At 48.3% G+C, this 20,122-nt stretch overlaps 1 protein-coding gene across 4 annotated transcripts in view; it reads left to right on the top strand.

Moving 5' to 3' along the window:
* The window catches only part of NAP1L4 (nucleosome assembly protein 1 like 4), a 58,144-nt gene that overhangs the window by 29,329 nt on the left and 8,693 nt on the right, over positions 1-20,122 (top strand). For all 4 annotated transcript variants that reach the window (XM_027532612.1, XM_027532614.1, XM_027532611.1 and 1 more), the window contains exons 7-11: positions 576-707; positions 12,268-12,339; positions 16,186-16,325; positions 17,382-17,527; positions 19,780-19,802. In XM_027532612.1, coding sequence (XP_027388413.1) covers positions 576-707; positions 12,268-12,339; positions 16,186-16,325; positions 17,382-17,527; positions 19,780-19,802 — 513 coding nt within the window. The remainder of the gene's footprint in view (positions 1-575; positions 708-12,267; positions 12,340-16,185; positions 16,326-17,381; positions 17,528-19,779; positions 19,803-20,122) is intronic.

Here is a 20,122-nt window from a genome sequence, read left to right as displayed (position 1 = left end):
AGCTGTGCATCAGGTCTTCACTATGGGAGGAGAATCTGCCTCTGCTAGCTTGAAGACCCCTGTCATCATTGCCCCTGAGAAGCACGCATCAGGGCTGTGACATAGCAAAGACTCCCTTCCTCTCGGGCACAGCACCTTCCTCTCACCACCCTGCTGTTTGCACGCTGCCTCTGTCCCTACACCCCTGCAGCTTGGGTGTGCAGCGTGGCAGGCATTTCTGTTGTGGAGGTCCTGGAGTGTCCTCTGCTGGTGATTGTCCCGGGTGGATGGCGAGCCAGCGCTGGGCGGCCTCTCCCTGTTGGGGGCCTGTGCCAGTCCCCAGCTCTGCTCCCCGTGGTCTAGAATTATACTGAGGAATTACATCCGGATATGGATGCCTGAAAGGCTTTGTTTCTCCGAGACATTTGAGTGTGTGATGGCACAGTGGTCCTGGAGATGCAGATTCAAAGACAAGGAGTTTGATAGAGGTTTTAATGGGATTCTGAAACTATATTCTGTATTAAATAAGCTACTGCAAAATCTGTAAACTTGTTGCTTCATAATAAGTATTCTGTTTTGCATCTTTGTGTTTTTAGGGAGATATGAAAAATAAAGCAGTCATAGCAGAAAAAGAAGCAGCAGCAGCAGAAGAGCCTGCCCCCAGAGGCATTCCGGAGTTCTGGTTCACCATTTTCAGAAACGTGGACATGCTGAGCGAGCTGGTGCAGGTGGGCTCACGGCACCTCCCCCTTGGGCAGGCGAGCTGGCTGTGAGCTCGCCGCAGGTGTTGGCGGCGGTGGAAAGGCCTCTCGTGTGGCCGTAGCTTGGCGGAGGAGTCAGCGGGGCCCCTGACTCCCTCGTGCCCTGGTCCCCTGGGAAGGCCCACCTCGAGGAGCCTCTGCCGAGCCTGAGGTAGCCGTGCTGCTGGTTGCAGCCTCGCCCCAGGAAGAGAATGAGCAGATCCCGAGCCTTCCTCGCTTCACTCACATGATGTGGACACGAGAGAGGCGTCGGGGCGCGGGCCCAGGTGGAAGTGCTGGTGCTGAGGGGCCCAGTGTGTGCACACACATGTCTGTGCACGGTGACACGCGGGCGCATGCTGACTGAGTTGTGGCTTTTTTTTTTTTTTTTCAGTTTTTTAAATTTGTTTAGGTTTATTTTATGGCTTGGGATATGATCTTGGTATGTGTTCATAGACCCTTTAAAAATATATTTATTCTGCTGTTATTGGGTGAAGTATTATAGTTGATTGGACATTGATGTTTGATGGTATTGCTGATTTCTTCTAGATCCTTGCTGATTTCTGTCTAGTTCTCTCTATTGTTTAGAGAGAGATGTTGAACTTGCCAACTTTAATTTTCAGTCTATTTCTCCTTTCAGTTCTACCAGTTCCTGCATCAAATAATTTGCAACTCTGTCATTTGGTATATAAGCACTTAGAATTGCCATGTCTTTTTAATGGATTGATTCATCAATATATAATGTTTCTCTGTGTCTCTGGTAATTTTCTTTGATATGAAATCAATTTTACTTGATATTAATATAGACACTACTATTTTTTTTTTTTTTTTTGGTTACTGTTTGTGTATCTTTTCCAATCCTTTTACTTCCAACTTGACCATTTTATTTCATTTTCAGTAAGGTTCTAGTAGATAGTTCATGATTTTTCATACTCTGGCCATCTCTGTGCTTTATTTTTTTTTTTTTTATTTGTTGGTTATTCAGCAGCGTGTTGTTCAGCCTCCATATGTTGGAATTTTTAATAGTTTTTCTCCTGTAATTGAGATCTAATCTTACTGCATTGTGGTCAGAAAAGATGCTTGGAATGATTTCTATTTTTTTGAATTTACCAAGGCTAGCTTTATGGCCCAGGATGTGATCTATCCTGGAGAAGGTTCCATGTGCGCTTGAGAAAAAGGTGAAATTCATTGTTTTGGGATGAAATGTCCTATAGCTATCAATTAGGTCTAACTGGTCTATTGTATCGTTTAAAGTTTGTGTTTCCTTGTTAATTTTCTGTTTAGCTGATCTATCCATAGGTGTGAGTGGGGTATTAAAGTGTCCCACTATTATTGTGTTATTGTTAATTTCTCCTTTCATACTTGTTAGCATTTGTCTTACATACTGCGGTGCTCCCATGTTGGGTGCATATATATTTATAATTGTTATATCTTCTTCTTGGATTGATCGTTTGATCATTATGTAGTGACCTTCTTTGTCTCTCTTCACAGCCTTTGTTTTAAAGTCTATTTTATATGATATGAGTATTGCTACTCCTGCTTTCTTTTGGTCCCTATTTGCATGGAAAATCTTTTTCCAGCCCTTCACTTTCAGTCTGTATGTGTCCCCTGTTTTGAGGTGGGTCTCCTGTAGACAACATATGTAGGGGTCTTGTTTTTGTATCCATTCAGCCAGTCTTTGTCTTTTGGTTGGGGCATTCAACCCATTTACGTTTAAGGTAATTACTAATAAGTATGATCCCGTTGCCATTTACTTTATTGTTTCGGGTTCGAGTTTATACACCATTTTTGTGTTTCCTGTCTAGAGAATATCCTTTAGTATTTGTTGGAGAGCTGGTTTGGTGGTGCAGAATTCTCTCAGCTTTTGCTTGTCTGAAAAGCTTTTGATTTCTCCTTCATACTTAAATGAGATTCTTGCTGGGTACAATAATCTGGGCTGTAGGTTATTTTCTTTCATCATTTTAAGTATGTCTTGCCATTCCCTCCTGGCTTGAAGAGTTTCTATTGAAAGATCAGCTGTTATCCTTATGGGAATTCCCTTGTGTGTTATTTGTTGTTTTTCCCTTGCTGCTTTTAATATTTGTTCTTTGTGTTTGATCTTTGTTAATTTGATTAATATGTGTCTTGGGGTGCTTCTCCTTGGGTTTATCCTGTTTGGGACTCTGGGTTTCTTGGACTTGGGTGATTATTTCCTTCCCCATTTTAGGGAGGTTGTGGCTTTTGATCAGTTTTGATCTGAAATGGCCTGGCATGCACTCTTGCTAATTGTACAAATATTTAACAAGTTGCTGTTATTCTTCTAATAACTTTTCTTGAAAAAGTCTTTTTTTTTCAATGGCAATGGCCAGGCTCTCTTTGTCTTGCTTTATGGACCTTTCTAGAGTGAAATGGTGAACCACTTAAAAGGTAACAGATGTGACGTTCCCTGAGATGAGTTTCCAGAATTCAGAAATTAGTACTGCTCAGAAGTCCACAGAGAGGGTGGGCTCTGCATTTGATTCGGGTGGGTCGGCACAGTGCTTTCACGTCGGAGAGCTTGGCCGTGGCGGGCGTGCAGACGGCTCTCGCTGCTGCAGCTCCTGTGCGATTCCAGGGCGGCGGTTGTTGCGGTTCAGAAACGCGCTGCGTCGCCGCCGCCTCCTGCCTCTTCGGACCCGTGTCTGGGCGCCGGAGCCTGAGAAGGCGTGGCAGGAGTCTGCTCCTGCTCTCTGTCCAGGCTGGGGGATGTTTCAGTGTATTAGAGTCGTCTGTGTTCTTTCTTTCTTAATATACATGTTGTGTAGAAGTATAGTTGACTTACAGTGTTTCAGGTACGGAGCCTGGTGATTCTGTGGTACATATACAGACTTCCCATCACAGATTATTATAAGACAATGACGGTACTTCCCTGTGGTATACAGATTATTATAAGACAATGACGGTACTTCCCTGTGGTATACAGATTATTATAAGACAATGACGGTACTTCCCTGTGGTATACAGATTATTATAAGACAATGACGGTGGTTCCCTGTGGTATACAGATTATTATAAGACAATGACGGTACTTCCCTGTGGTATACAGATTATTATAAGACAATGACGGTACTTCCCTGTGGTATACAGATTATTATAAGACAATGACGGTACTTCCCTGTGGTATACAGATTATTATAAGACAATGACGGTAGTTCCCTGTGGTATACAGATTATTATAAGACAATGACGGTACTTCCCTGTGGTATACAGATTATTATAAGACAATGACGGTACTTCCCTGTGGTATACAGATTATTATAAGACAATGACGGTACTTCCCTGTGGTATACAGATTATTATAAGACAATGACGGTAGTTCCCTGTGGTATACAGATTATTATAAGACAATGACGGTACTTCCTGTGGTATACAGATTATTATAAGACAATGACGGTACTTCCCTGTGGTATACAGATTATTATAAGACAATGACGGTACTTCCCTGTGGTATACAGATTATTATAAGACAATGACGGTACTTCCCTGTGGTATACAGATTATTATAAGACAATGACGGTAGTTCCCTGTGGTATACAGATTATTATAAGACAATGACGGTACTTCCCTGTGGTATACAGATTATTATAAGACAATGACGGTACTTCCCTGTGGTATACAGATTATTATAAGACAATGACGGTACTTCCCTGTGGTATACAGATTATTATAAGACAATGACGGTAGTTCCCTGTGGTATACAGATTATTATAAGACAATGACGGTACTTCCCTGTGGTATACAGATTATTATAAGACAATGACGGTAGTTCCCTGTGGTATACAGATTATTATAAGACAATGACGGTACTTCCCTGTGGTATACAGATTATTATAAGACAATGACGGCGGTACGTTCCCCTGTGGTATACAGATTATTATAAGACAATGACGGTACTTCCCTGTGGTATACCAGATTATTATAAGACAATGACGGTGGTTCCCTGTGGATACAGATTATTATAAGAACAATGACGGTACTTCCTGTGGTATACAGATTATTATAAGACAATGACGGTACTCTCCCTGTGGATAACAGATTATTATAAGACAATGACGGTACTTCCCTGTGGTATACAGATTATTATAAGACAATGACGGTACTTCCCCTGTGGTATACAGATTATTATAAGACAATGACCGGTATTCCCTGTGGTATACAGATTATTATAAGACATGACGGTACTTCCCTGTGGTATACAGATTATTATAAGACAATGACTGGTACTTCCCTGTGGTATACAGATTATTATAGACAATGACGGTACTTCGCCTGTGGTATACAGATTATTATAAGACAATGACGGTACTTCCCTGTGGTATACAGATTATTATAAGACAAATGACCGGTACTATCCCTGTGGTATAACAGATATATTATAAAGACAATGACGGTAAGTTCCCTGTGGTATACAGATTATTATAAGACAATGACGGTACCTTGCCCTGTGGTATACAGATATTATAAGACAATGACGGTAGTTCCCTGTGGTATACAGATTATTATAAGACAATGACGGTACTTCCCTGTGGTACAGATTATTATAAGACAATGACGGTAGTTCCCTGTGGTATACAGATTATTATAAGAGCAATGACGGTACTTCCCTGTGGTATACAGATTATTATAAGACAATGACGGTAGGTCCCTGTGGTATACAGATTATTATAAGACAATGACGGTACTTCCCTGTGGTATACAGATTATTATAAGACAATGACGGTAGGTCCTGTGGTATACAGATTATTATAAGACATGACGGTACTTCCCTGTGGTATACAGATTATTATAAGACAATGACGGTAGGTCCCTGTGGTATACAGATTATTATAAGACAATGACGGTACTCTCCCTGTGGTATACAGATTATTATAAGACAATGACGGGTAGGTTCCCTGTGGTATAACAGATTATTATAAGACAATGACGGTACTTCCTGTGGTATACAGATTATTATAAGACAATGACGGTACGTCCCTGTGGTATACAGATTATTATAAGACAATGACGGTACTTCCTGTGGTATACAGATTATTAATAAGACAATGACGGTAGCGTCCCTGTGGTATACAGATTATTATAAGACAATGACGGTACTTCCTGTGGTATACAGATTATTATAAGACAATGACGGTAGGTCCCTGTGGTATACAGATTATTATAAGACAATGACGGTACTTCCCTGTGGTATACAGATTATTATAAGACAATGACGGTACTTCCATGTGGTATACAGATTATTATAAGACAATGACGGTAGGTCCCTGTGGAGTATACAGATTATTATAAGACAATGACGGTAACTTCCTGTGGTATACAGATTATTATAAGACAATGACGGTACTTCCCTGTGGTATACAGATTATTATAAGACAATGACGGTACTGGTCCCTGTGGTATACAGTATTATTTAAGACAATGACGGTACTTCCCTGTGGTATACAGATTATTATAAGACAATGACGGTACTTCCCTGTGGTATACAGATATTATAAGACAATGACGGTAGGTCCCTGTGGTATACAGATTATTATAAGACAATGACGGTACTTCCCTGTGGTATACAGATTATTATAAGACAATGACGGTACTTCCCTGTGGTATACAGATTATTATAAGACAATGACGGTACTTCCCTGTGGTTATACAGATTATTATAAGACAATGACGGTAGGTCCCTGTGGTATACAGATTATTATAAGACAATGACGGTACTTCCCTGTGGTATACAGATTATTATAAGACAATGACGGTACTTCCCTGTGGTATACAGATTATTATAAGACAATGACGGTACTTCCCTGTGGTATACAGATTATTATAAGACAATGACGGTTACTTCCCTGTGGTATACAGATTATTATAAGACAATGACGGTAGGTCCCCTGTGGTATACAGATTATTATAGACAATGACGGTACTTCCCTGTGGTATACAGATTATTATAAGACAATGACGGTACTTTCCCTGTGGTATACAGATTATTATAAGACAATGACGGTACTCCCTGTGGTATACAGATTATTATAAGACAATGCCGGTACTTCCCTGTGGTATACAGATTATTATAAGACAATGCCGGTATTCCCTGTGGTATACAGATTATTATAAGACAATGACGGTACTTCCCTGTGGTATACAGATTATTATAAGACAATGCCGGTACTTCCCTGTGGTATACAGATTATTATAAGACATGACGGTGGTTCCCTGTGGTATACAGATTATTATAAGACAATGACGGTACTTCCCTGTGGTATACAGATTATTATAAGACAATGCCGGTACTTCCCTGTGGTATACAGATTATTATAAGACAATGACGGTGGTTCCCTGTGGTATACAGATTATTATAAGACAATGACGGTTGTTCCCTGTGGTATACAGATTATTATAAGACAATGACGGTACTTCCCTGTGGTATACAGATTATTATAAGACATGCCGGTACTTCCCTGTGGTATACAGATTATTATAAGACAATGCCGGTACTTCCCTGTGGTATACAGATTATTATAGACAATGCCGGTACTTCCCTGTGGTATACAGATTATTATAAGACAATGACGGTAGTTCCCTGTGGTATACAGATTATTATAAGACAATGACGGTAGTTCCCCTGTGGTATACAGATATTATAAGACAATGACGGTAGGTCCCTGTGGTATACAGATTATATAGACAATGACGGTAGTTCCCTGTGGTATACAGAATTATTATAAGACAATGACGGTACTTCCCTGTGGTATACAGATTATTATAAGACAATGACGGTACGTCCCTGTGGTATACAGATTATTATAAGACAAGGACGGTACTTCCCTGTGGTATACAGATTATTATAAGACAATGACGGTACTTCCCTGTGGTATACAGATTATTATAAGACAATGACGGTAGGTTCCCTGTGGTATACAGATTATTATAAGACAATGACGGTACTTCCCTGTGGTATACAGATTATTATAAGACAATGACGGTACTTCCCTGTGTATACAGATTATTATAAGACAATGACGGTACTTCCCTGTGGTATACAGATTATTATAAGACAATGACGGTAGGTCCCTGTGGTATACAGATTTATTATAAGACAATGACGGTACTTCCCTGTGGTATACAGATTATTATAAGACAATGACGGTACTTCCCTGTGGTATACAGATTATTATAAGACAATGACGGTACTTCCCTGTGGTATACAGATTATTATAAGACAATGACGGTACTTCCCTGTGGTATACAGATTATTATAAGACAATGACGGTAGGTCCCTGTGGTATACAGATTATTATAAGACAATGACGGTACTTCCCTGTGGTATACAGATTATTATAAGACAATGACGGTACTTCCCTGTGGTATACAGATTATTATAAGACAATGACGGTACTTCCCTGTGGTATACAGATTATTATAAGACAATGCCGGTACTTCCCTGTGGTATACAGATTATTATAAGACAATGCCGGTACTTCCCTGTGGTATACAGATTATTATAAGACAATGACGGTACTTCCCTGTGGTATACAGATTATTATAAGACAATGCCGGTACTTCCCTGTGGTATACAGATTATTATAAGACAATGACGGTGGTTCCCTGTGGTATACAGATTATTATAAGACAATGACGGTACTTCCCTGTGGTATACAGATTATTATAAGACAATGCCGGTACTTCCCTGTGGTATACAGATTATTATAAGACAATGACGGTGGTTCCCTGTGGTATACAGATTATTATAAGACAATGACGGTGGTTCCCTGTGGTATACAGATTATTATAAGACAATGACGGTACTTCCCTGTGGTATACAGATTATTATAAGACAATGCCGGTACTTCCCTGTGGTATACAGATTATTATAAGACAATGACGGTACTTCCCTGTGGTATACAGATTATTATAAGACAATGACGGTAGGTCCCTGTGGTATACAGATTATTATAAGACAATGACGGTACTTCCCTGTGGTATACAGATTATTATAAGACAATGACGGTGGTTCCCTGTGGTATACAGATTATTATAAGACAATGACGGTGGTTCCCTGTGGTATACAGATTATTATAAGACAATGACGGTACTTCCCTGTGGTATACAGATTATTATAAGACAATGACGGTAGTTCCCTGTGGTATACAGATTATTATAAGACAATGACGGTAGTTCCCTGTGGTATACAGATTATTATAAGACAATGACGGTAGTTCCCTGTGGTATACAGATTATTATAAGACAATGACGGTAGTTCCCTGTGGTATACAGATTATTATAAGACAATGCCGGTACTTCCCTGTGGTATACAGTAGACCTTTGTTGCTTGTTGCATATCTATTTTTTTTTTAATCAGAAGGCAGTGGCACCCCACTCCAGTACTCTTGCCTGGAAAATTCCATGGACGGAGGAGCCTGGTAGGCTGCAGTCCATGGGGTCGCTACAAGTCGGACGCGACTGAGCGACTTCACTTTGACTTTTCACTTTCACGCATTGGAGAAGGAAGTGGCAACCCACTCCAGTGTTCTTGCCTGGAGAATCCCAGGGATGGGGGAGCCTGGTGGGCTGCCGTCTGTGGGGTCGCACAGAGTCGGACACGACTGAAGTGACTTAGCAGCAGCAGCAGCATTCTACTCAGACTAACTCAAACAAGTGGAAGCAAAATGTCATAAATTTTTCTGACAGGCGAAAATTTGTAAGTTTTCTAAAATATATATTATACATGTTATTATATATATGTATACAAAAACTTTTCTCCTATGTTTGATAAAGACTTGAGAAAGAACATCAAAAAAAAAAAGAGATGGAGAAATGGGAAAACATAAATGAAATGGGAGCACTGAGCGTGAAACAGAAAAAGTGAAGCAGACGTGATAAAGGGTCAGACAGTCCAGTTGTCTCTGAGCATGGCTGCTCAGCAGAAGCGCAGCTGTGGCTTTGGAGAATAAAAGCAATACCTGGGCATTTGTATTTTTTCAAAAATTCCAAGATTATTCTGATATACATCTTGTTTACAGGTTTTTACAGGTGATTGCAGGCTTTTCTCAGAGAAGGCAATGGCACCCCACTCCAGTACTCTTGCCTGGAAAATCCCATGGACGGAGGAGCCTGGTGGGCTGCAGTCCATGGGGTCGCTAAGAGTCGGACACAGCTGAGCGACTTCACTTTGACTTGTCACTTTCACGCATTGGAGAAGGGAATGGCAACCCACTCCAGTGTTCTTGCCTGGAGAATCCCAGGGGCAGGAGAGCCTGGTGGGTTGACGTCTATGGGGTCACACAGAGTCGGACACGACTGAAGTGACTTAGCAGCAGCAGCAGCAGGCTTTTCTATTAAATGGTAGTCTTGGTGATACAGGATTCTATTGTTTTTCTGTTGACCAATCATGATACAATGATATTAAATGAGTAATAGTTACGAAATCACAAAAGCGAAAGATGTGTTTATCAGTTTTTACAATCAATAGCCAGACAAAAATTAAAACTAATTACAATTGCCTGCCATAATGGGAACATGATTAGCCTAACAATAAAAAATAATCATTTGCAATTTGGGGGGTCAAGCAGAGTGATAGGGTCAGTGGAGGTGCATACACGAAAGCCCATGCAGACAAGCGAAAGTCAGAGAAGTCCGCCGCGCCAAACCAGCTTTAGGACAGACGCTGAAAGAACTTCTCCAGGCAGGAGCACGAGCCTGTGTGTTCTTACCCAAGCTTCTCTTCCATGGGGAAAGCTGTGGTTCAAGAACAGTAGACCATTAGGGATTCCTGGCGGCCCAGTGGTTAGGGCCTTGTGCTTTCACTGCCAGGCCCAGGTTTGACTCCTGGTTGGTAACTGAGATCCTGTAATCCGAGTAGTGTGGTCCAGAAAGAGAAAAGGGAGAAAGAATACTGGATCGTGCTTTTGAGAGTGCCGTGAGCCAGAAATATATTGAGAAACTTGAGCAGTACATGCTAGAACCAGATTCTCACTGACTGTTAGAGTCTCCCGGGTAAGTTTTAAAGGGAAGTCGCAGCATCAGTGCCTCCCACCCCCAGTCAGTGAGGGTGTGAGGTGCTTGTAGAGGCTCGGGAGGTTCTGACTGTCTTCGTGACTTTGAAGCTTGTGGGGAGCAGCTCTAAACCGGCCCTCGAGTAGCTTCTGCCGCTGGCGCTTCGTTTTGGACCACCGTTTAGGCCACGGGACGTCCTCGCGCTCCGGTGCTGATCCATGGCTGGTTGCGGAAGTGGAGGCCATCCTGGTTGTTTGTACATGTGGCACAGCCCTGTGGGTGCTGCTGGTCTGACTGAGGGTTCGGGGGAGCCCCAGGCATCACTGTGGAGCCTTGCTTTCTGCTTCTGGAATTTGGAGTTGACGTCTCATATGGATGTGGCCTTTAAGAACTGTTTTGAGCTTACCTTTTGTCCAGAGACGTGCAAGGTGCCTTTGATATTGCTGGTTTTATACAGGCTGGCCTCAGAGACATTGTGCATTTGGTTCCAGCACCCTGCAGTAACGTGAACGTAGCATTAACGTGAGTCATGTGAATGTTTTGGTTTCCCAGTGAATAATAAAAACTAGGTTTACACTGTATTATAATCTGTTATGTGTACAATAGCGTTATGTCTAAAAAATGTACATTTTTGTTGTTGTTCAGTCACTGAGTTGTGTCTGACTCTTTGTGACCCCGTGGACTGCAGCTCACTAGGCTTCCCTGTCCATCACCATGTCCCGGAACTTGCTCAAAATCATGTCCATTGACAAAAATGTACATACCTTAATTTAAAAATACTTTATTGCTAAAAGATGCTAACCGTTGTCTGACAACCTAGGGTTAAGAGAAGCCTTCACGTTGCAAAACAAAACCCAGAATATCTGTGAGGTGTGTTAAACGGGGTCTGCCTGTGATGCAGAAAGAACTTAAAATAGGGGAACGGGAGTTTTCAGGCTTAATGAGCCTCAGGAAGTCCTTAGACTTCTGGGGTGAAGAAGTGACTGTTCTACACATAAAGCACCTTTCCTTAGCATGTGGTCTCTGGGTTTCGGGTCTTGTGATTTTTTCCCCTGAGTTCTTCTCAAGTAGCAGGCGTGGTGGACTTGTGCGTTTGCATAATGATGACTTGTGAAGCCTAGAGCCGCCGTCAGACGCGCGTCTGTAGTGCCCATCGTTCAGGTCTCGGGTGCGCTGTGTGAGTGGTCTTGACTGAGTGACTGGATCCTGACTGCCTGGTGAGGGGATGGCTGCCCAGGTCAGTAGCTTGTCCAGGCGTTTCTTCTGATCCTGTCTCTCTGGGGATGTGAGGACCATCAGTCTGCACTGGTGGCGTTCCTGATTCCGTCTGCACTGACAGCTGGGGGTGGTGTGAGAGCCGGCACGGCTCCTGCCCCACGGCCCCTCCCTGCGGCCACCCCGGGGCTGGCGGTGAGTGACAAGGACAGAATTTCTGCAGGGCTAATGACCCAGAGTCTAGGGGGCGATGAAGCAGCGGCGCAGTGGGAACAGGTCTGTCGTCTGCTGCCACTCACCAGGGCCTTTTTTTTCTCTTTGTGATTAGGAGTACGATGAGCCAATCTTGAAACACCTGCAGGATATAAAAGTGAAGTTTTCGGACCCTGGACAGCCTATGGTGAGTGCTGCTTGGTGTCAGAGGGTCAGGGCCCTGAGGGTGATGGGCTGGGAGCCAGCGAGAAACGCGCCCGCTGCTGGGTGCCTCGAGTGCCGCGCCCACTCTCAGTCTCCCGCCTGGCTCAGCAGCGTGTGGGCCGCCTGGTGACTCGGTGGCAGGCGCAGCGGTCGGCCGGGACGCGCTGTGCCGTGCTCTGCTTTCTGAGCCGGTTTGTTTCCTGCGTCCTGTGGGCTGGTGTCAGCCTTCTCTCAGGTGCCCCCCAGGGTTCTGAGGACAGGATGTACATAGAGCGGGTTACAGGGGCGGCGGGCGCATCCTCAGGTACATGCAGTGCTTTAGCAGAGGTCCTCAGGGCTGGGGGAGGCCGGCGCCCTCGGTTTTGAGACTGACTCTGGTGGGTACGATGGAGAGGCGTTCCTTTGCTCCTTGAGCTGTGCTTCCCAGAATTCTTGCTTCTGTGGGCTGCGTGCCAGTGAGTGAGCCTGCCAGCCCCGCTCTCTGCAGCAGTCTCAGCACGAGGCTGCCTGCGCTGGGTCCTCTGAGAGTGCCTGGTGGGGCCCATGCCAGCGCCACAGCAGCTGCAGCGCCACCTGCTGCCCGCCTGCCTGCGGCTCTGCATTTCAGGTCTTGGAGACACGGCGCCTGCGGACCGCAGGGCTTGTCCCCTTTCCTGTCCAGTATGTGGCCTGTGGGGCCGCACACCTGTGTCTGTCCCTTCCCTGCTGGCTCCACCCTGGAAAGATGTTCTGACACCCCTCTGCAGCTGGGGTGGGGGCCCTTCTGGTAGCGAGGGAGCCCCCTCTTTCCCGCCACACCCCACTCATCGCAGGGCCTTCCTCTGTGGCTCTCTTCCAGGTGACACTCTTCCCCCGGGTGGGGCTCGCACCCCTAGAGGCGTCCTGTGGCAGTGAGCTGAGTGCGCTGCGACGACTGAACCCTTGTCCCCTGGGGTGGTGGGGTGTGCATGCATGGTATATGTGTGATTTGATGATTGCTGCCTTCCTCAGCTTCCCAGTGGGTGCTGGAGTGCCTTGCCAGGTGCTCCTTCAGGGCACCTTCCTGACTGCAGGGATTGAACTCGGGTCTCGTGCGCTCCTGCTCCTGCAGGTGGACTTGACCACTGTGCCACCTGGGAGGCTCAGAGTTACACACGCCCCTCCCTCGTGCGTCTCCCTCCCACCCACACCCCCACCTCGTTCTCAACTAGACAGAGGCCTAGGAAAGAAGGAGAAGGAGGAAAATGTGAAGGAAGGAAGTAACACCCTCGGCTTGGAGAGATGACAGGGGAGAGAGAGAAGTGAGTAATTCTGTCCATTCAGCAGTAGGGGGTGATGAAGGACAGCGGAACAGAGCTGTTGGTTAGTCCAGCCCAGTCCCCAGGGTGGCCCGTCCACGCCTGTGGTCACGACCCTCAGCAGTTCTGACGGAAGAGCGTATGCTGCTGGAGCCCATCGTGGAGATGGGTTTCCGGGGGACAGGTCAGGAGAGGCCTGGGGAGGGTCCCACTGACGCTCTCACTGCCTGTAGCTGCCTTCCTGTCTTGTACCAAAAGTTTGACTTCAGTTTTAGGTTCAAAGGATTCAACAACAAAACAAACCTCTTGTTACACACAATTTCAATTTTTTATAGAAGGTTATTTGACTTAATTTAATAAATGGTCATTAAAAGAAAAGAATAGAAACGACAGACAGAAGTGACCGTGCGTGTATCACCAGGTTGGGCCCACAGCCCACACCCAGACTCCAGCAGGCTGGGGTCCTGACTGGGAAGGGGTCCTGGGCGGTGCGTCTGCCCCATGGAAGATCTTCAGATGGGAGTTTGGGGGTTTCCTGTTTACAGTCTCAGGCCACGAACCGATACCGTGATCAGTTTGTGCACAGAAACGTAGCTCTGGTTTCACTTTAGCTTTCGAAATGCTGTTTGTTTCATCTCTAAAATCTATTAGACGTGAGGGGCTGGCCAGGCCTCCCGGGCCTAAGATTCCGGGAACCGTCCCTTCCTTATCTCGGGCGCCACCTGACTTGCTTGTGCTTGCAGGAGATGCGGGTTTGATCCCTGGGTCAGGAAGATCCCCTGGAGGAGGGCATTGCAACCCACTCTGGTATTCTTGCCTGGAGAATCTCATGGACAAGAAGAGCCTGGCGGGCTCCAGTGTGTCGGGTCACAGAGTTGGGCATGACCGCGGTGCATGCTTCTTACCGGCTGTTTGTTTCACCTCTTGCGTCATAAGACTTCTTAGACCCCGAGGGGCTGGCCAGGCCTCTGGGCGCTTAAGAGATTCCAGGACCCACTCCTTTTCTTATCTAGAGTGCCACCTGACTCACTGAGCTCGCGGGCAGGCCTGGAATCCGGGCAGGTCAAGAGCAGGTCAGAGCCCTGCTCCCCGCTTCTGAAGCCTGAACAGGACGGTTCTCTGTTTGTTTCCTTGATACTGCCCTGACTGCGGTGTGGTCTCCCAGAGCCGTGGTGTGTGCTTGTCGGCCTCCCTTCCCTGCTGCCTGGTCTCTGGCCGCCTGTGTCTGCCTCCCAGGCCTTTGTGGCCCTTCTCTTCCTCCTCCCCTTGCTGCTGCTAAGTCACTTCAGTCGTGTCCGACTCTGTGTGACCCCATAGACAGCAGGGATTCTCCAGGCAAGAACACTGGAGTGGGTTGCCATTTCCTTCTCCAATGCATGAAAGCGAAAAGTCAAAGTGAAGTCGCTCAGTCGTGTCCAACCCTCAGCGACCCCATGGACTGCAACCTACCAGGCTCCTCCATCCATGGGATTTTCCAGGCAAAAGTACTGGAGTGGGGTGCCACTGCCTTCTCCACCTCCTCCCCTTAGTTTTCCTAAATTACTTTCCCAGCTGATTGTTGTACCCTTGGAATAAAAATGGGAGGAGCTAACATTTAACTGGTAATGCCTGTGACCCCGGCTGCCTTCTGACTGCTCCTGCAGAGTAATCCTCGGGTGACCCATGGAGAGAGGGGTTTGTGATGCCGTGTCACAGGCGAGGAAGCAGAAGCACAGGGAAGTTGAGTGACTTCCCGGAATCTGACAGCGCCGATGGACAGAGGCCGTCCAGGCCCGGAGTGGGTTCACTGAGCTCTGGGGAAGCAGGGCTGAGGGGAAGGCCTGCACACGCTGCTGCTTCTGGCCAGTGTCCTTCTCAAATAGAACACGTTCCTCAAAACCGGATTATGGAGTCCCAGAGCGTTTCATTTTGTTAACGTTTGGTATCGCCAAATTGCCCTTTGCAGCACACGAGTGCCCTTGTTTCCCAAAATGCAGGCCAGTGCTGTGTTCCTGGGACTTCTTACCCAGAGAGGGGGTATCTCATTTTTTGTCTGTTTTGTCCTGTGGTACACATGTCTTCTTTGTTGCCATCTGATTTGTTCCCACTGCTTTGTACCCCCTCTTGTCTGTTGAGCGCTGTGTGAGTGAAGGGTGAGCGCGTCTGTGGTGGGTCCCAGAAGGCTTCTCTGCCCACGTGGAGTCTTGCGCTTTCACTGTGGGGCTGGGAGGAACTGCTCTGCCTGAGAGGGGCGGAGTGGGGGCTGGGCTGCAGCTGACCTCCCCCTCCAGACCCCCGCCTGCTGTGACCATGGGGCTGGGGTCCTGGGCAGCAGGCCCATGTGCCCACATGTGCACTCAGGCTGGCGGAGGTTTCCCTGGCCTGGCCTGGGCTCTACCTTTGGGCTGGTGGTTTTGCAGTAAAGACATGCTCGTTATGTGAGCACGCCTCCTGAGCTCTTCGGTATTCTGCCTTAGGGAGCGGGGTTCCAGCAGGCACTGTGTGGTTGGTAAAATCTGTCCCCAGTTACCTGTAGATGTTAAGTGGTGTTGACCCTGAGTTTTTTTTCCCAGTCTTTTGTATTAGAGTTCCACTTTGAACCCAATGACTACTTTACCAATCCAGTCCTGACAAAAACGTACAAGATGAAGTCAGAGCCAGACAAGGCCGATCCGTTTTCTTTTGAAGGCCCTGAGATTGTTGACTGTGACGGGTAAGAAAATGCCATTAAGCTTCTTTTTCTGAAACACACGAGATGGTTTTAAAACATCACAAGTAAGGTGGAAGTTAAGAATAAAGCAGGAAGCCTTTATCTGTTTAAAAGCCCAGCAGACAGAGAGGGAAGTCAATGAAAGAGTCTCTCCTTTTGGGGATATGACGGCTGGCGCTGGGAAATGTGTCCTGCGGTTCCCTGGGCCAGCCTGTAGGGTGGTGGCCCAGTTTCCCCAATTGAATGCGGGCCTTGGGATCCTCAGTCTCCCAGAGGGACGCAGAGACCATGAAGCTAGTCGGTCTTCTTGGCAGGGCCCTGCTGAGTGAGTGGCTGGGCGGTGCAGGGCCGCGTGAGCACGCGTGGCCTCGGGACCCAGCGCTCGGTGCTGTGGCCTTTGGAGCACGGAGGAGAGCAGCTTAGAACGTGTCCTCTTGGTTGGTTTGAGACAGTTTGGGAAATCATTTTATTCCTGATTGAAGCAGTTACTTACTGAACCAAGGACTTACCCTGATGCATTTCTCTGTGTGAGTGAGTATACAGAGCTTGATTAAAATTCTGCTGGACTCAGATGGCCAGAATGCTTTAGAAAGATTGTTGCCCAGGCCCAGGCCACCGAGTGAGGAGCCTTCCTCTCCGCACTCTCTCTGTTGGCCAGGGTGACTCAGAGGTCAGCCCCACCGAGGCCCGCTCAGCACCCCGGAAGCCAGATGTCCTTCACCAGCCATCGGTCTTGGCAGCAGCCGGTGTGCTTTCCCCATCTAGTCCCGCTCACTTAGTTGCTGAGACCTTGTGCCTGAGCGGTGGCTTCCTGTGCACTGTGGGGTCTGTAAAGGGGCAGCGGTGACAAGCTGCTGCCCAGGCGCGGTCATGGGAAGGACCTGGCGGGACCCTGCAGAGTGTCTGCGGGGCCGCCGTGCGGCCTCCTGCGCCTGCGGCCTCTGCCTCCTCGAGGCGTGCCCAGTGCCCACTGGCAGGTGCTGGCGTCCGGTTCCCGGTGAAGCGCCGGGCTGGGGCCTGCTTGCCAGGCACACGGTGGTGACGGTCTTACCCCTGTAGGTGCACCATTGACTGGAAGAAAGGAAAGAACGTGACTGTCAAAACCATCAAGAAGAAGCAGAAACATAAGGGCCGAGGCACCGTCAGAACAATCACCAAGCAAGTCCCCAACGATTCCTTTTTCAACTTCTTCAGCCCACTGAGAGGTGAGCAGGCGGGGTTGTGGCTCCAGTACAGGTGTGAATGGATTGCCAGTGACCGTCAGGGTGTCCCCCGGTCCTCTGGCGAGGACGGTGCTATGAGTTGCCCTGCAGCTGCGGCTGTCCTGGGGGGTCCATGGGTACCCGTCCTGGCAGGCGGGGCCCACGGGAGCTCTGACACGCGCACAGCTTGTAGACCGTCCACCCCCCCTCAGACTGGGGCGCGGAGCGGCGCTTGGGCCTTAGGTGGGTGACAAACGTGGGCGTAGGGCAGAGGCGGGGCCGGGCGGCGGGCCTGTCCTCCCCCAGCTCTGAGCCCGAGACGGGACTCGGGGGGCCGAGAGCACGGCCGCACGCCGTCTTCACGTGACTTCCTCCTCCCGAGGATTCGACAGCCAGGCCTGCCGGCCGTGCTGGAGTACGGATGTGAGGGGAGAACACTTTATTTTCTGTGAACAGGAGCCAGTGTGGAACGGCAGCCCCGCTCCAGGTGATGGCGGCCCTTCGGGCTGTTTGTAGAGGCCGCCCGGTGGCGTCACTGGGCTCTGACCCCAAGCCGAGGGGCAGGCTGCCTGTCCCCACCCGGGGCCTTGTTTTTCACTGTTGTGGCTGTTGTCTCGGTTTGTTCTTGAGCCTGAAAGGTCCCAGGGTGTGTCAGTTTAGGGGATAAGATCAGCTGTAAACATGAGTCTCAAATTTCCTTGTTTGGAAAGATCCCTTTCAGAGCCTCACTTGGGAATGCTGGAGGTTTCCTGTGTGAACTCACCATGAAGAAGAGGGGCTTTGAATCCTAAATTCACTGAGCTTGTTGGACTTCCAGATAATTAATAGCAATTAAGATGACATTAAGTGGACTTGAGGATTTGGGGGCAGTTTAGCGGGGTTCAGAAACTATTCTGATATGGTGGTTCCGTTGCTCAGTCGTGTCCAGCTCTTTTCAACCCCGTGGACCGTAGCACGCCAGGCTTCCCTGTCCTTCCCCATCTCCCCACGCTCACTCAGACTCAGGCCCATCGCGTCGGCGACGCCTCTGACCGCCCCACCCCTGTCGCCCCTTCCCTCCTGCCGTTGAGTCGGCGACGCCTCCGACCGCCCCACCCCTGTCGCCCCTTCCCTCCTGCCGTTGAGTCGGCGACGCCTCTGACCGTCCCACCCCTGTCGCCCCTTCCCTCCTGCCTTGTGTTGTGGTTGCACAAGTCTGAAGGTGTCAGAGGTCACTAAGTCGTGTATTTGAAGTGGCTGAGTTTTAGGGTGTGTCACTGTTGTGAAACAATATTAAGTGATCCACTCTATGAAAATGAGTAGAGGGTGACGGTGGGGGAAGGATGGTGGCGTGGTCGAGGGAAAAACTAAGATCAGTAAAAGGCCTTTTCGGATGTAGGAAACCCCCTCTGCTGGTCCAGCGCCCCCGTGGTCTCAGTGCAGGACGGCCCAGCAGTCGGGCAGCAAGCCCTTGTGACTGCTGCCCCAAGGCCAGAGTCCCAGAACCTGCATTTCGCTTGCATGTGAGGCTGGGGGCCACCCTGGGGGTGGGGCTCACACCCCACCGGGACAGACCTCACAGCGGTGGGGCGCCGGGGAGGTGGGGGACAGTGCGTGCCCAGCAGAGGTGACTCACGCACCGCGTGCACATCGCTGGGCCCTGCTGAGCACGGGTTCAGGCCCGCTCCTCTGTCACGCTCAGCTCTGTGCTGGGCTGTCCTGGCGTTTGGCGCTGGAGGCTCCATGGCTCAGCTTCAGTGCGGGGTGTGGGGCGCTGCCAAGGGCAGCGTCAGTGCTGGCACCCCGCCCACCCGGAGCCGTCCCGGGAGGGGCGGTCAGCACTGTCCCCTCCCTCCTCCTTTGCAAGCAAACAGAAGTAGAGCCCCAGCCTAGCTGAGGTGTAGCGCCTCAGTGCCATGAGGACTTCCAGGGACTTAGAGTTTCCTGTTTTCTGTTGACTCATCACACGGAGTTACACGAGGTGAAGCGCCGCCCGAAGCACAGATGCACTGAGACCCGCAGTCTGGCTCCCCGTGCACCGTTCCACCCACGACACTTTAACCCTCTGCCAGTTCTCTTCTGAAAGTGGCCTTCTCCAGCTGGGCCTGGGGGCTGGGAGACCCTGGGCAGCTTCAGTCTGCGGTGGGAGGAGAGCAGGTGGGGGCATCCCGCTTTGGCAGTTTCTGGTATACCATGCTGCTTATCTGTCAGCCGAGCGTCCAGGGGGCTTTAGAAAGGTGGGTTATCTGTGTAATCAGATGTTTTCTTTTTTCTAGCATCAGGGGATGGAGAATCACTGGTAAGATTTGCATTGTTACTAAGAATCTATTCTGCTGTTAAGGCCTATCTCCTGACTAGTTCGCTGCTTCCTTTTTAACCCATTCCTGCTCCCCTAAAAACCAGGGGTGAACCTGTATCCATTGCACCGCGGTGTGGGACAGGGGTGTGCTCTGTGGGTGGGCTTCAGGGGCAGCCGTGTCCTTCAGCCTGCACCCAGCACTTACCTGCCTCTCCTGCAGTATGGCAGCGCCAGCGCCCGGCACCTTTAAACTAGGTCCCAGGCAGTGGGGTGGGGTCTGGTGAGAGAATGTGACTTTACCCCGTGGAAACAGGTAAGCA

The sequence above is a fragment of the Bos indicus x Bos taurus genome, chromosome 29 (assembly GCF_003369695.1).
Source record: "Bos indicus x Bos taurus breed Angus x Brahman F1 hybrid chromosome 29, Bos_hybrid_MaternalHap_v2.0, whole genome shotgun sequence".
NCBI classification, from domain to species: domain Eukaryota; kingdom Metazoa; phylum Chordata; class Mammalia; order Artiodactyla; family Bovidae; genus Bos; species Bos indicus x Bos taurus.
This window is presented reverse-complemented; position numbering and strand designations above follow the sequence as displayed.